Source organism: Phaethon lepturus, unplaced genomic scaffold, assembly GCF_000687285.1.
Source record: "Phaethon lepturus isolate BGI_N335 unplaced genomic scaffold, ASM68728v1 scaffold994, whole genome shotgun sequence".
Classification (NCBI taxonomy): domain Eukaryota; kingdom Metazoa; phylum Chordata; class Aves; order Phaethontiformes; family Phaethontidae; genus Phaethon; species Phaethon lepturus.
Window position 1 is genome coordinate 70,307 of NW_010535244.1, and position 15,041 is coordinate 85,347.

Sequence of the window (15,041 nt, forward strand, 5' to 3'; positions counted from 1 at the left end):
TCCTCCCAAAGGAGAATTGCTAACACAAGGAAAAGAGGGTGACCAATGAGCAGTCATAAGTTTAGTTATAGAGCTTTCCAAAGACAACATTGGTGAAATCCTCCCAACACATTCTCTCAGAATTAGCATTTGTACATGAACGTAAAGTGTTCTGTGGGAACCACCTCAAGTCTGGACACCCTGAAATTTATTGGAAGCTTCAATTCTTCTTGGAAGCCCTGCAGGCTCTGATCTCCAGCACTTCTCATCTCCCATTTGAGCAAGACTGAAAGGTCATGACTGTTTCTTCTTCACATACATTTTTCAGAGTTACGGAACATCTGCAGCTTCTGTTGAGTTCAGCTGGAACACTAGCTTAGGATAAGTCGGCATAATTACGTGACACACTACAGCACTGTGCAGACACTGGCTGGAAGCTTTCTAATTTGTTGGTCTAATATAATTTCTGTTATCCTTGTATATTACTACACTGCTGTGAAAGGTTTTAGCAAGAAGACCCTCGTTAATTTAATTGTGATTAGCTAAGTCCACATCCACTGTAGAAGAAAAGTTTAATACTTCTGGAATCAGCACAGCATAAGTAAGCAACATTTTTGTGTACATTCCACTTTCTCTAAAGCAGCCTATCAGAACAGTGGGCTTTGCCTCAACATTGGAAAAAAATAAAAAAAGAGGCAGAGCCTTCCAAGTTCTCTTAAAAATAAGTCCCTCAGAGGCAGCATTGTCCCAGAGGCTTCTCTTCAGGAGGACGACAAGACAGGTCCCCAGAATATCTTTAGATGTCTCAAGTTACAGACAAAATATGAAAAAGCCTACTGATTTTAGTAGGAATTTTATTATTAAGAATGATAATAGATACTTTGCTGGTAGCTCTTATGGTAGCATTTCACTATTTTAACGCTCACCTTTTTAACTTTGGCTTCCTTCAGTTTCTCCAATGCAAGTTTAATCTTGTCAGCTTTAGCCTTTGCCTCTTGTTCTTCCTGAAAAGACACAAGATATTTGGTATACTTAGGTAAGACCAGCAATTTATGTTTACTTGAAATGAGTTGTTTCTTATAATTTATATCCAGAATATAAGGCTTGTCACAGGAAACTTCATAGTTACAGAGAATCCCCAGCTTTCCTTGAGCTAACATCCTCCAGCCAAAGCTTTGGTTTACAAGTCCAGTGCTTCTTTTTGTTGCCCAGTCACACAGCTCTTACATGGTCTGGTCCTCAAATGCTACAGGAAAAACTGGACTATTGTATGTTTCCATATGGGTTACAACTGATACAAAAGAGAAGATGAAGGAAGATCTAGCCTGAAGGAAACAGCACTGTGGATGCAGCTGCTTGGATGAAAAATGGCCTTTCAATAGGGTTAGGATCTTACTGAAAACTTGGCTTGCGATTACACCACTTACAATTTTACACTTCCTGTTAAGTACATTAGTTTACTTTCATTCTTTCATTTGCCACATATAAGCTCTTACTGCATTCATACTTACTGAAAGGAATACCTCCTTAAACTGGATTATGTCATGGCTTTTTATTCTAGTAATGGACCTATCCATATTAACACACACACAGTTGGATCTATCTAACTCAAGTTCAGCTTGTAATTGCTGAATGCCACAATAAGATTCCTAAAAATCTCAGTATCACCTGGCTCTTCCTTTACAAAGTAGCTGTATCAATATCATGCCTCCCTCTTATTATCAGTGAAGTTTGTTATCCAAGGAGACTGTGGATCCCCAGCTGCTGAGAGTTTTAGGCACGCATACCAGATACCAACGCCTACTATTTCCTCTGAGACTGGTGTATAGACTGTGACTGTTTCTTTTTGCCATCTATCTTCCAGTAGTCTCCCCAGTAACATACAAAGTTGGAAAAGTATGTTTTGGACAGCAATTAACTTGTTCCTGGGGCTGTCTTAGACTGTTAGTACTACTGGAGGTTTCTGATTCTTTCCAACTTTAAATCCATGCTCCCCCTATTGAAAACGGTCTTGTCTTTGCTTTCTTGCCTCTTTGATGATTTTTACTGTCCCTGTTGCTCATTCTCACTTTCATAGTTCCGTTTGTTTTAAAGGGGTAGGATTTTGTGCTATGGTACTCACAGGCACACCCAACTTCCAGTCAATGACTATGGAAAAAAGTTCCTGCCCTGCTTCCACACAAGATTTTTCACTGTGTTACCTTCAACCTCCATTTTCTACCTTAATATCATAATTTTAGTGATCTTTGGACAAAGGGAAACCCAGGACGGCTGTAACTCATGGGAGATGCACTTGCAAGAAACTAGGCCTAACTAATTAACTAACATTGCCACCACTCCCTTCTTAGAGAGATATCACAGAATCATAGCAAATAAAGAGCTAAGAATGTTACCATGTTATTCCCAAGCTTTGAGGCAGATTCAACCATAACTAAAGTACTCCTGACTGACATCCCTCCCACGGAACTGAAGATCTTTTGTTTAATCACTGTTTCCCCTGGATACTAGCATCCTTAAGGATGTCAAAAATACAAGGTGAGGTGTGCAACCTGAAAGCGATGGCTTTAACCATGTTTGCTGTTGTCAAATTCTCCACTATAAATCCCAGGCAATCGGAGTTAAAAAACGTCTTATTTTTTCCTCCACAGGTATGGAACTTTGCATTGCTGCAGCTCAGAGATGCTTAACTTTGAGAATACAAAAAGAGCTTCTGTAGTTGAACAGAAGCTCTTGGATAAAAGTGGCTTTTGCAGTAAGGCTGACTGTTCTATAGAGGGAAGAGCACGCAGCCTCTCACACTATGGCCCTCCCCTTACCATCTCAAAACACTTCTCTGCAGGAAGCAGGAAAAGCATCGTAACCAAAGTGGTTGAGTGTGGTGTGGGCAGGCTTTCTGCTGAAAGTTTTAGGCAAGTATAACTCAGGCTTCACTTGCATGCAACCTGTGTTGAACAGAGTTTCACACATTGTACAAATCTGTGCAACAGAGCTCTCACCTGAGAGCCCTCATGTTTTCATAACCTCTGTCTCTCTTAATGTAGAAAAAGGAAATAATGAGAAGTAAATAAGCTATCAGATGCAAAATTTTAGCAGTGTTAAAGAAATGCTTTGACAGGCCGAAAGATTTGTTTTCCCACTACAGTATCACCACCACGTTTTCTGGCTCTTCAAATGGAAGCACATAAAAGTAATCTTCATAATATAATAGAAAACGTAGAAGCCTTATTTAGTGTAAAGACAGTTTTAAAAAGAAACATCAGAGTTGATAGAAACTTATCAAACAGCCCTATGCTTCCCTGAAAGAAAGGCTGTACTTCTTAATTTTGGCACACTTAAGGGTTAGAGAATAGAGTCTTAGTATCACAGGTGCATTGAGAATAATTAACACTATTCTTATTTGACTACAGACAACCAGAAGTGTTAAACAAAATGTCAGACTTGATTGGCTCAAGAACCGCTGACCGAGAATCCTGGCTAACAGGAACATGAATTTTGATGAAACAAAATACATTCCATTCACAGCTGCATTTCATTCACAGCTGCATTTCATTTTACTAAGCAGAAATGCCACATCAAAGCAAATACTAAGACAGTAAATTCTAATTTGAAATCAATTCTTTTGATATTAATTTTAAATGGTTATTACCTCCATCATTCACAGTGCAACTTGTGTAATAGCTCTGTAGGCAATTTTGTGGACAGTAAGTCACACAATGGGTATCCTATCAGTATTTGAATACAACCTGTATCAGAAAATGAAGGAAGGGCTGCAGGAGAAAGCAGAACTAGTGCCTTAATGAGGAAATCAACTACTGCAGACAGATTCTTTAGAAATGCCTCTACCTCCTGTTCCCATCTTTCTCTGTCCTCTTGCTGCATCTGGAAAGAGACTAGAAAATACTGCTAGAGATTTAACTAGGCACACAATCTCAGAGGAACATTTTAATTGAGGGGGACAGAAGTGACTTCCAGCTACATTTTTGCACACAGAATTCCAGTTGTGTTTAGCAACTATATCCTCTTTTCACTCCAAAATCTTATCTGACTCTTAGGTAATTCAGAATGCCAGATAATAGAGAATTAGCTCAGTACAAGACTCAAGGGAAAGAACTGTGCAGCACTGTTGATATTCAGTGAGCTTTAGAATATAGCATCATAAAAGCGCTGGTTGGAAGAGAGATCTGGAGGTCCGTAGTCTGGGTCACTGCCCAAAGCAGGACTGTCACCAACACTAGATCAGATCAGCCATGATTTTGCCTGGCAAAGTTTGGAAAAACTCCAAAGAAAGAGAATCTGTGATCTCTCTGGGCCACCTGTTCCAATGCTACACCACCACCTGAAAAGGAGAAGATTTTCCTAATGTCCTGTCCAAAACTACAAAGATACAACACATAGCTCTTGCCTCTTGTTATATGACTTAACACTGCCATGGAAGAATTGAGCTCCACCAGCTTTGTAGTTACCCTTCTGGTATTTTTAGATTGTCATTAGATCCCAGCCTCCTCTGTCAGGCTAAGCAAACCCAGCTCCCTCAGCCTATCTTCACTGGCCCCTGATCACTCCATGCTCCTCGGCCATCCCAGTAGCTGTCTGCTGACACTCTCCAGCATCTCCACATCCAGAATGGGGTGCAATATTCCAGGTGTGGCTTCACCAGTTCCAAGAGAAAATAACAGCTCCCTCAGTCTGTTGGCCATGCTCCTCCCAACACAGGCCAGTTTCCCACACTGAGATAACCTTGCAGTCATGGTTCTTACTCAATGTGGCACCCACCAAGATGCCATCTCCTTTTCAGCAGGGCTGCTGCTCAGCCTGTTACCTCCCAAACTGTACAAATGCATGGGGTTAATCCACCCCAGTTGCAGGACCTTGTATGTAGCTGGATTTCTGAGGGTTTTAGTGGCCCAGTCCTCATGTTTCTCAAGGTCCACCTGCATTGAAGTTCTGTCATTCATCCCGTCAGCCAGTGCACTTAATTAGAAACATCTTCAGTATATCTGCAAATTATTTTTTATGTCTTCATTCACATCACAGATGAAAATGTTAAAGAATACAAGCCCCAGGGTTGATCCCACTTGTTACCAGCCAGCAAACCATTGATTACTACCCCTTGAGTCTGGCAGTTTAGCCAGTCTCAGCCCACCTAACCAGCTACCTTTCCAGACCGTACTTCCTCAGCTTCCAAACCAGACTATTTAGAAGCTTGGTACTTCCTTAAAGGTCATAAGTCTAAATCAAGATGGGGACATGTTTGTAGGACAATGGATAGAACTTATCTTGATAGCATCTTTTCTGTATCAATTATACTAGTTAAATAGAAGACTTGAGCTTCTGAAGCCATCCAGTTGCTGGTTTTGCAAATGTTCATATTCCTTTAAGATAGGAAGTTAAATATTATCTTTGAGATACAGAAAAATGGTGACGTTTCTCCCAAGTTCACAACTTTCACTCTTCAAAAAGCACTAAAAGGTCCTACACACCAAATTAAGCTTCATCCGCTGAATCACTTTTTGTATAATCAGAAAGGTCCTCTTCCCACCAAATTTTCCATTCCTTTTGCTGAATACGTTTGCTGTATGATGCTAAACACAGAGGCAGCAGTGATGTTGAGGTGATTCATACTCAGTTTGTGTGGGCTTTTAAACTGCAATGAATTGCCCATGATTTTAAGCAAAAGTGACCGGTACAGTTCTACATGGGCTGACAGAGCACTTTTCATGTTCCCTAAAATCCTTCCATTCCCTGAATGTAAACACCTCCTCTCTGTCATAGTTACTATGCATATGAATACTGAAAGAGATATTTTTAGATCTTTCATGATTTCAGATTCATGGGTTTTGGGCTGCATCACTCTTCTAATGCATGTACTCTCCCCACAGGGCTGCAACAGGGCAGAATTCTTACGTTATCTCCCTTTCCACAACTTCATGCCAAAGAAATGAGCTTCTAATGGTTCTACTGGAAATATGTTTAATTTCAGTTGCTAAAACAGATCTGCAAAAAACTCAAACGTGGAAGAGGTGGTTGTAAGTCTGAAATCTTAGTGTGCAAGTAAGCCAATTGTTTATACATTGCACCTACTGATAACTTTGGCACCTCCTAAGTAAAGAGCATTTGTCTCATAATGCAGATGGTCTTCATTACTTTCTTTCAAAGACAAGACCAAAAGAAGCAGAGTGATTCTCTGTTGGGATTAGAACAGGCACTTTTTTTGCTCAGCCTTGCACCCAGTCTCCTAACAAATGTTGAGTTTTACATAACTGAAGAGTTTTTCCTATTGTTAGGCCAGGGATGGATCAGGGAAACATCCACAGAACCATCTCATCAGTACCAGCAGCACACACTGCAAAGAACACACACAGTAACATCTTCACAAAATGGTAGGATCTTTGACTGTGCTTTGCACTGATGTCAAAGCCAAGCTCTCTATGAGAAGTTATTAACTAATTAGTGCTTATTAAAAAAAAATCAGTGACAAGTTTTGTGTAACAGCAAACCATTTGCAATGATTTATGCCTGTCTTGGGCTATAAAAATGATGATTAGAAAGGCAAAGGAATGGGCAATAGGTCAAGGAACAGGCAGAAATTGCTAAGCCCACAATAATAGAAAACTCTCACTCCACAGTTCACACATGCTTCATCACTGCAGAACCTTCGCAAGATGTTTCTACCTGGAACATCCACTGTTGTTCCAATGCCAAATACCACATGCAAAATTACAAGAACTATTGAATGCTTAGAACAAGATTCCATCCAGACTCACCTGGGTGAGTGGCTCAGGAGGAGGTGGTGGTGGTGGTGGTGGAAGGTCTAAATCAGGGTCTGGAGGTGGAGGGGGCAAGTCATCCCCAAACTGTCTGGTAATGGTTACATAGGGACTTGCTTTAGAATAAACGTCACTATCCAAGCCTGTTGAAGGCTGCTTGACCATACTTTGCTGGTTGCCAGAAGTAGTTTTCTGGGCTTGTAAAGTTCTCTGTTCAACATCATTTATGTCTGCTACAAGATCAGCCATTAAAGCATCCAGGTCTTTGTCCTCTAAGGCACTTAGGGATTCTGTAAAGAAAACCACAAAATGTGTCAGAGTGAGTGCAATGCAAAACACTATGTTTCCAGTTCAGTGGAGATTAAATTGCAGAAGGCATGTTTACAGTAAGACATAAGGGTTATGGGAAAGGAAACAACATTTTAAATGGGTTCAAGAAAACAAATGTGTTTTAGGACTAGCCATTAATTTGGTCATACTGAAGTTCAGAGTACAAGAAACTCTATGAATACAAATTAAACAGGACAGGAAGCTTCACTGGCCCTGATCCAGCAAGGTTTCTGGGCACATGCTTTGTGATATGGATGGAAGAAATTCCATTAGCTCCCATTAGTTTACTTACTTACCTTAAATTAAGTACATACATAAAGGCTTAACAGGTTTTAGTGTAGCACACAACAAACCGTGTATACTGAGGCCTAGACCAAGAATATCTTCATATATTACTACTATTCTACAACTCCAAAATTAACATGAAGCAGAATCAGAAAGTTCTAAGACACACAAAATTGTATGGTATCATTTGTGGCACACCAGGAATTGTGTTAGCAACATCTGTGACATACCTCATGTAATATGTAGGGTTTTGAGGATTAAGCAAAAGAACAAGCAAGACAGTCTTTTTCAAAAGCATCTTATGAACCAGATAGAGTTTTGCTTTCTGCCTTCTACACTGTCAGAGTGTAAGATAAAATCCTATACTGGAAGTTCATATGCAATTTTCAAAAGTATCTTATGAACCAGATAGAGATATTGTAAGTTTTGCTTTCTGCCTTCTACACTGTCAGAGTGTAAGATAAAATCCTATACTGGAAGTTCATATGCAATTTCTTCTTTGGTTGTTTGAACTAGCTATGGTACAAGAGATCTTGTGGAATAACATCCTGTAGGATGATTTAACTTTCTAGAAGAGAAAGATTCTTTAACAACCAACATATTTAGTGGTTTAAATCTCTTTGAAAAGTCTAGTTTAAAAAAAAATAAATCAGAAATTGGGAAAGATTAAGTGGGATTTTGGAAACGGATGGAGAGCGCTGAACTAGATACTCAAAAATGCTAATATAGTCCAACAAAGAATAGATCATTCATCAGACTAAGTGTGAACATGTCACCAGAATGTCTCTGTTTACTCTGCTTTACCTGTTATGCTAATAGAGTATTTTCATAAGCTTTTCAGTGGGGAAAGGTGGCTTATGATCCCTTCTGTTTATATATCTCTACCTACTTGCTGGTAGAGGCATCATGTAGCTTAATAGTGAACTGATTCTGGGACAAAAACAAGTTAAAACCAACTCAGGCAAATGAAAACAACTAGCTCCCAGTAAAAAGAAAAAAAACATAAACAAAACCAAAGGTAGCGTTCTTTTTTTTTTACACTTGGATAAATTAGCTCATTTGGTTTGTCACACAGGCTCAACAAGCAGCTGTACATGCGAAAATGACAGTGCAAACCAGAATGAGAATAAGCAATGTAAAGTGGAAGCAGTTGAAGCTGGAACTTCCACTGGACAAAAATGCTTATGCAGTTCTGACCTCACACTGAGGAACTCCGTCTTCTATTAAGTTAAACCTTTACATTAAATAGGTTGCATTTTAGAAAGTAATTTGGGGGACTTCTCACTTTTGTTTTCCTCTACATTCAGACATTTTTAAAAGTCTGACTCCTATATAAAACTAAGCAATGTCTCTTTAAAAAAAATTTGGCCCATTTGAAGTTTCCTAAATTGAGACACACAAATATACTTCCCACTCCAGCAAAACATTTGGTTTTGTTTTGGGGTTTGTTTGTTTTATCAAGGGTGTTTGAAGTTTTTCTTCTTATTTGTTGCTGTGAGGTATTTTAAATAAGCATAAAAAGCATGAAAGAGTCCATTCAGCTACTTACCATTTAAATCTTTAAAGCCAACTGTAAAGCTAAATTCATTGTTGGACACTTTGGGGGAGGGAGGTTGTACAGTCTCCACTCCTAAACTCTGTAAGGTAGAAGAAAAACACAGGTGTCTGATGACATAACAATTTATTACAGACATGAACATTTGTAAATCAATTACCTGAATTTTTCTAATGAAATCGATTCTTCTTCAAGGAACCTGCTAGTTCCTGGGATTATGCCTAAACTAAATAGGTTATGGTAAACTAAATACGGCCAGGTTCAAGCACTGTCTCACAGTCATGTCAAGTGTTTAATGGTTTGCATGCAATACAATATTTACCTACGCCAGCTGCAACTCTTGTCAGGCAACACAAGAGTGATGCGGGGAACAGCAGAGGGTAGGGCCGTTTCTAATAGGGACAGTGGATAAAGCCAGACTGATTTTTAGGTTTTGATGGTTTTTCTGAAGCGGGCTGAGGGGAAGGTGTTGAAAGAGTTTAGCTGTGTACACATTTGAGCTACATAGTGCCATTTGCTCTAGAGTGCTTTATTTACTAATATAAATGTAACTTAACTGTTGTTTTCTCATGCCATTTGCAAAAAAAAATATTAATCCAAGCATAACAAATGAAACACGCTGCTGTTTGCAACATAAACTGCAAATCTGCACAGTTAAATAGAGAATTCTTAGTTTGTGGCTTGTTGTTTAGGAAGCAAGCAGAGAACTAATGCTTCACAAGTTAGAAAAAGAGCGTACAGTGGAGAAAAAAAAAAAAGATAAATTCTCCCTTCCACAGTGAGGAAGGCGACAGCTCTAATAAGCAAACACTATAGACAAGACTGGGAGGAATTTCAAGGGTCTGTCTAGACCATGCACTTGTCCTAAGGCAGGGCAGTTATACCTGGGTCATACCTGAAAAATGTATACCTAACCTGATTTAAAAAGCTTCCTATTAGATAAATTCTGTATCACCTCTGGCAATCTGTTCCACTGCTTCACTATCAAGATCACTAATCCTGACATCAAACCTTGCTTGTGACACTCAACCTAAACTTCCTTTCCTGCAGCTGAGGACCATTCCCTGTTGTCCTACTCTCTGTGGACACAAGAAACCACATATTTCTTTCTGCTCAGATGCTGCCTTTGGTGTATTTTAAGATTTTTATCAGTGTCCTCTTCTCTAGACTAAATAACCCCTGTGCAATCTTTTTTTTATAGGTCATGTTTCTTTCATGATTCTGATTGCTTTCCTCCGGGTTTTCTCCAGTCATCCCTCCTTCTCCTCAAAGTGCAGTGCTAACACTGGATACAGTTTCCCTGTTGAGAACTTAACAATGCTGTGCAGAATGGAAGGATTACTTCATATATCTTACAAGCTATACCCTTGTTTATACACCCCTGTGAGATGTTTGTCTACTGGTGCTCATACTCAATTTGTACCAGAGGCATTTACATTTCTTACAGTTGCCTGAAACTGAGGCATTCTCCATGAAAATTAATGCAAATGTTTTTCTTGGCAGGTCTTTTCACCTATTTCCCACCCAGAACATCTTGGTTTCTTCTGAAGTTATACAGAGCTGGAAAGCAAAGCAGTGATAGCTTTAAACACTGTTTCTGTGTTAATACTCACTCTCATAAAAATAGACATGGTATAAATAGGGGAAGAGTGAGAAATGAAGCACGTAAGATAGTTTTACAGTGCCCAATAAAAAAAAGAGAAAAGGGGAGGGCACAAAATGTATTGATGAAACAGACTGTAAGGCCATAAAGGAAATACTTTCATTACTAATCTAGCAAGAAAACGCAACATCTCATAATGACCATAATAGTGCGGGGAAAAAAAAAGAAAGTACATGCAAAAGGAAATTAAAGAGAAAACAATCAAAATGCTAAGAAAAAGTTTAAAATTAAGTAAATAGAAATAGAAGAAAAGCCCAATTCTGAATTTGCATTTATTTTTCAGCGTTGTTTTGCAATGTGGAGGCATCTCTGTGTGCTTCCATCACTTACGCTTACTTGAGGAACAGACAAACAGGTAAAAAAGGGTGAAAAACTATCTATAGTCCCATTTTGGAAATTAAGAGTGTAAAGGAATTAACAGATGCGAGTTTCTTAACTGAAAGTCTTCAGGCTTTCAGACATGCCTGTCTCCTCCTCCCATACAATGTTGATGTAAGAGGTGATGCCAGCACTTTAGGGAGGAGGAGGAAAAGTCTGACTCCACCCTAGAAACACTTCTCATCCCATCCAGTACTGCACTGATGAGGGGAGAGAGAAGAGGCTCACTCACTCACTCTCTTCCCCTCACCTGCACTGGTAACAGTGCTGTGTCCAACCTGAGGAGGTAAAATTAATCACAAGCAGTCTTTTGTTAATTTTCAAGGCATAATAATGAAATTAAATTACCCTAAAATCCCCCTCTTTATATACACATATATATAAAAAATAAATATGCATGGTTATAAAAAGCCCTTAAAAAGCAGAAAGGCTACCAAGGGGCAAAGTATTGTGATTTGACAGCTGAGAAAGCCATGTGAAATCTTGGCTTCCACACAGTTTAAGCACAATTCCTATTCTGTGGCTCAGAATTATTGGTATTTAATTTGGCAAGCACTGGGATTCACAAAGACTAACCCCTCAGAACAGAGGCTTGTAAGCAAACTCACACAGAATCCAAGATGACAGCTCAAGTGCTTTCAAGCATGCATTTATTAAAATACAACAAATTTATTGACTTTGTGGAGTTGTTTTAGAAACAAAAATTCTCCTTTCATCAGGTTTTGCAGGATGTATTCCATGACTATAGGTTTAGAAATAGGCTTATGCTGTTTTACAGTTTCCCCTCACGAGTGTATTCTGCACTGGCAATAAGGTCTCTATAATAAATTCTTACATGCCACCCCAGCTGTAACTTAGTATTTTGCCGTATCTAAAGATTACTCTTATGCCTATGTTCAAAATGTTGCTTTCATTTCCAAAGTTTACATTTGACACTCAGGCTACATCCCACTTACCAAAGTACGCAAAGTATTCATACCTGAAAATTCTGACTCAAACTCTTCCTGTTTTGACAGAATCTTTCAATTTCTTGGGACTGAGTCTAGTGGAATTTAAACTGCTTATTTGTTTTTTTGGAGAAAGCGTCTTTCATAAGCAGTTAGCTCTCTTTAATAATCTAGCCTGCACTGATATGACCTTATTCTTCAGGCCACGTGTTTTAAATGTCAAGCAGAGAAATTTAGTTCAAGGTTTTTCAAAATAATGTATCTGTATTTATTCAGAGTGGAGGTACATGGAAAATGTAGAAAAGTTGCCTCTTTTCTCTAACACATAATAGCTATTTTTCTAATCTTGATGGAAAAAAAAGATTTATTTACCTGGGTCAGCATGTCCATCTCCCCAAGTAAATTGCTGAACATTTCATCTATATCATCACATGTTTGCTCCATCTGAAAGAAAAATATCCACAGACAAGGAATGATCACAAGTTCATTTCAAAGCCAGCAATGATGAAAAACAGAGGATATGCAATGTTATTTTATATTGTGTTCCCAGTTAACTTTAAAACAACTGTTCATGACTTGCAAAAACCTCCATCCATTGTTTAGGAATAACTACTAACAGATCAGAATCTCAATCCTGCATATGCTTAAATACACTGTTGGGCTCTACACTTATTAGGAGTTCCAGAAACCTCCCTGTATTATGTACATTTCATAGGAAGTCACTAGCTAATAAACCCTGGTTATATCTTAAACATCATAGAAATGTAGCTAGTGAAACATGGAGAGGGAAACTAAGTTTGAGGTTGAGAAATTCCTTAATGCTTCATCTTGGAAGCTTTCTTTCTTTGACTTAGACAACTAATACAACAACAGTTTATTATATGTTATCTAGTGCAGGACCTGGTTATGGTTAGGTACATGACCAACTTTTTGTTCTCGATATTTCTCCCTATTTTCTTTCAAATACTAGTGCACTGAGAGAACTCCAGTTACCTAACCTCAAGACATCTGAGGGAGAGCACTGAGACAAGGAAAATGGGTACATGCTGCATGACAGTACATGGTGGCTCTTGTTGCAAGAAGGGGCTGTGAGGACAGACCCACAGTGGTGGTGCTGAGATATTGGGGAGATACAGCTTCTGTAATAATCCTATTCCTCTTTCTCATAAATTTGTTCCTTTGCAAGAAGAGAAGTAGTGTAAAAGGGTGTCTGACATGGAATACTGCCAGAGACAAGTAATTTTCTTAAGAGGCTCAGGCCTGCAAGGGATTGAGAACTCTGGTACTGGTTACACAAAACTAGGGTTCAAACTAGGGTCAAATTTTAAACATATAATAGACCTATTGGTTCACTGGGTTTATGTGCACCTCTATTGGGTTTATGTGGCAAGATTTTGGTAGCGGTGAGGCTGTAGGGCTGGCTTCTGTAAGAAAGAGACAATAGTTGCAGCTGGCTCCAAGATGGACTTGATGCTGGCCAAAGCCAAGTTCATCAGCAATGTTGGCAGGACCTCTTATGACAACATATTTAAGAAAGGGTAAAAAGTGCTGTCCAGCAGCTGTAAGAGAGGAGTGAGAAAATGTGAGAGAAACAGCCCAGCAGACACCAAGGTCAGTGAAGAAGGAGGGGGAGGAGATGCTCCAAGAGCCAGAGCAGAGATTCCCCTGCAGTCCATGGTGAAGCCTCTGCTGAAGCAGGCTGCTCCCCTGCAGACGATGGACGGTCATGCCAGAGCAGATATCCACACCGCAGCTGATGGAGGACTCCATGCCAGAGCAGGTGAACATGACCTGAAGGCAGGTGCAGCCCATGGTGTGCCTACACTGGAGCAGGCTCCTGGTGAGAACTGCAGCCCATGGAAAGAAGCCCACATAGAGCAGGTTTTCTGGCAGGACCTGTGATCCCACAGGGGGACACTGGGGCAGTCTGTTGTTCCTGAAGGACTGTACCTTGTGGAAAGGACCCATGGTGGAACAGTTCTTGAAAAACTGCAGTCTGTGGGAAGGTCCCACATTGGAGAATTTTGTGAAGAACTGTCTCCCATGGTTAGGCCCCCATGCTGAAGCAGGGAAACAGTGTGAGGAGGAAGGAGTGGCAGAGAAAGAGTTATGAACTGACCACAATCCCCATTCCCCATCCCCCTGCGCTGCTTGAGGGGGACGAGGTATAGAAAACTTGGGAATGAAGCTGAGCCTGGGAAGAAGGGAGGAGTGGAGTAAAGATATTTTAATTTTTGTGCTTATTTCTCACTACCCCACTGTCTTATTAATTAGCAATAAATTAAATTAATTTCCGTAAGTTGAGTCTGGTTTGCCCATTTGGTAAGTGATCTCCCTGTCCTTATCTCAACCCACGAGCTTTTTCATCATATTTTCTCCCCATGTTCTGCTGAGGAAGGGGTGTGATAGAGTGGCTTGGTGGGCACCTGGTGGCCAGCCAAGGTCAACCGACCACAGTACCTTACAGGATGAGGACCAAGCTGATGCAGGAAAACAGTCAACTGAGGACAGGAACAACTCGACTATAAAGACTGGCAAGAAAAGACGACCAGTGAGTATCCTGTTCTTTTACCTTAATGCTTTTCCTTTAATAGAGCATCTGGAGTCACATAACTACACCATAGTTAAATGATAAAGGCCACTGAACCACTAAAGTCAGTATCAGTTGTTTAAGAATTATTCGGTAGCAAGTCTTTAATATGATAGTTAATACTGGAGCAATTTGAGCTGCTCTGCTTCCTTTGGACCTTGTCTTTCTGGCATCTACGTAAGCAATCCCCCTGCGCTGCTTGAGGGGGACGAGGTATAGAAAACTTGGGAATGAAGCTGAGCCTGGGAAGAAGGGAGGAGTGGAGTAAAGATATTTTAATTTTTGTGCTTATTTCTCACTACCCCACTGTCTTATTAATTAGCAATAAATTAAATTAATTTCCGTAAGTTGAGTCTGGTTTGCCCATTTGGTAAGTGATCTCCCTGTCCTTATCTCAACCCACGAGCTTTTTCATCGTATTTTCTCCCCATGTTCTGCTGAGGAAGGGGTGTGATAGAGTGGCTTTGGTGTGATAGAGTGGCTTGGTGGGCACCTGGTGGCCAGCCAAGGTCAACCGACCACAGTACCTTACAGGATGAGGACCAAG

At 39.9% G+C, this 15,041-nt stretch overlaps 1 protein-coding gene across 1 annotated transcript in view; it reads right to left on the reverse strand.

Annotated features, from left to right (window-relative positions):
* APBB1IP (amyloid beta (A4) precursor protein-binding, family B, member 1 interacting protein) overlaps window positions 1–12,350 on the reverse strand; it is a 52,578-nt gene extending 40,228 nt beyond the window's left edge. Inside the window, exons 1-4 of the mRNA XM_010285726.1 lie at window positions 12,277–12,350; window positions 8,911–8,998; window positions 6,744–7,036; window positions 906–983 (exon numbers count right to left, since the gene is read on the reverse strand). Coding sequence (XP_010284028.1) covers window positions 906–983; window positions 6,744–7,036; window positions 8,911–8,998; window positions 12,277–12,348 — 531 coding nt within the window. The 5' untranslated portion in view covers window positions 12,349–12,350. The remainder of the gene's footprint in view (window positions 1–905; window positions 984–6,743; window positions 7,037–8,910; window positions 8,999–12,276) is intronic.
* Between the last annotated feature and the right edge of the window lie 2,691 nt (window positions 12,351–15,041).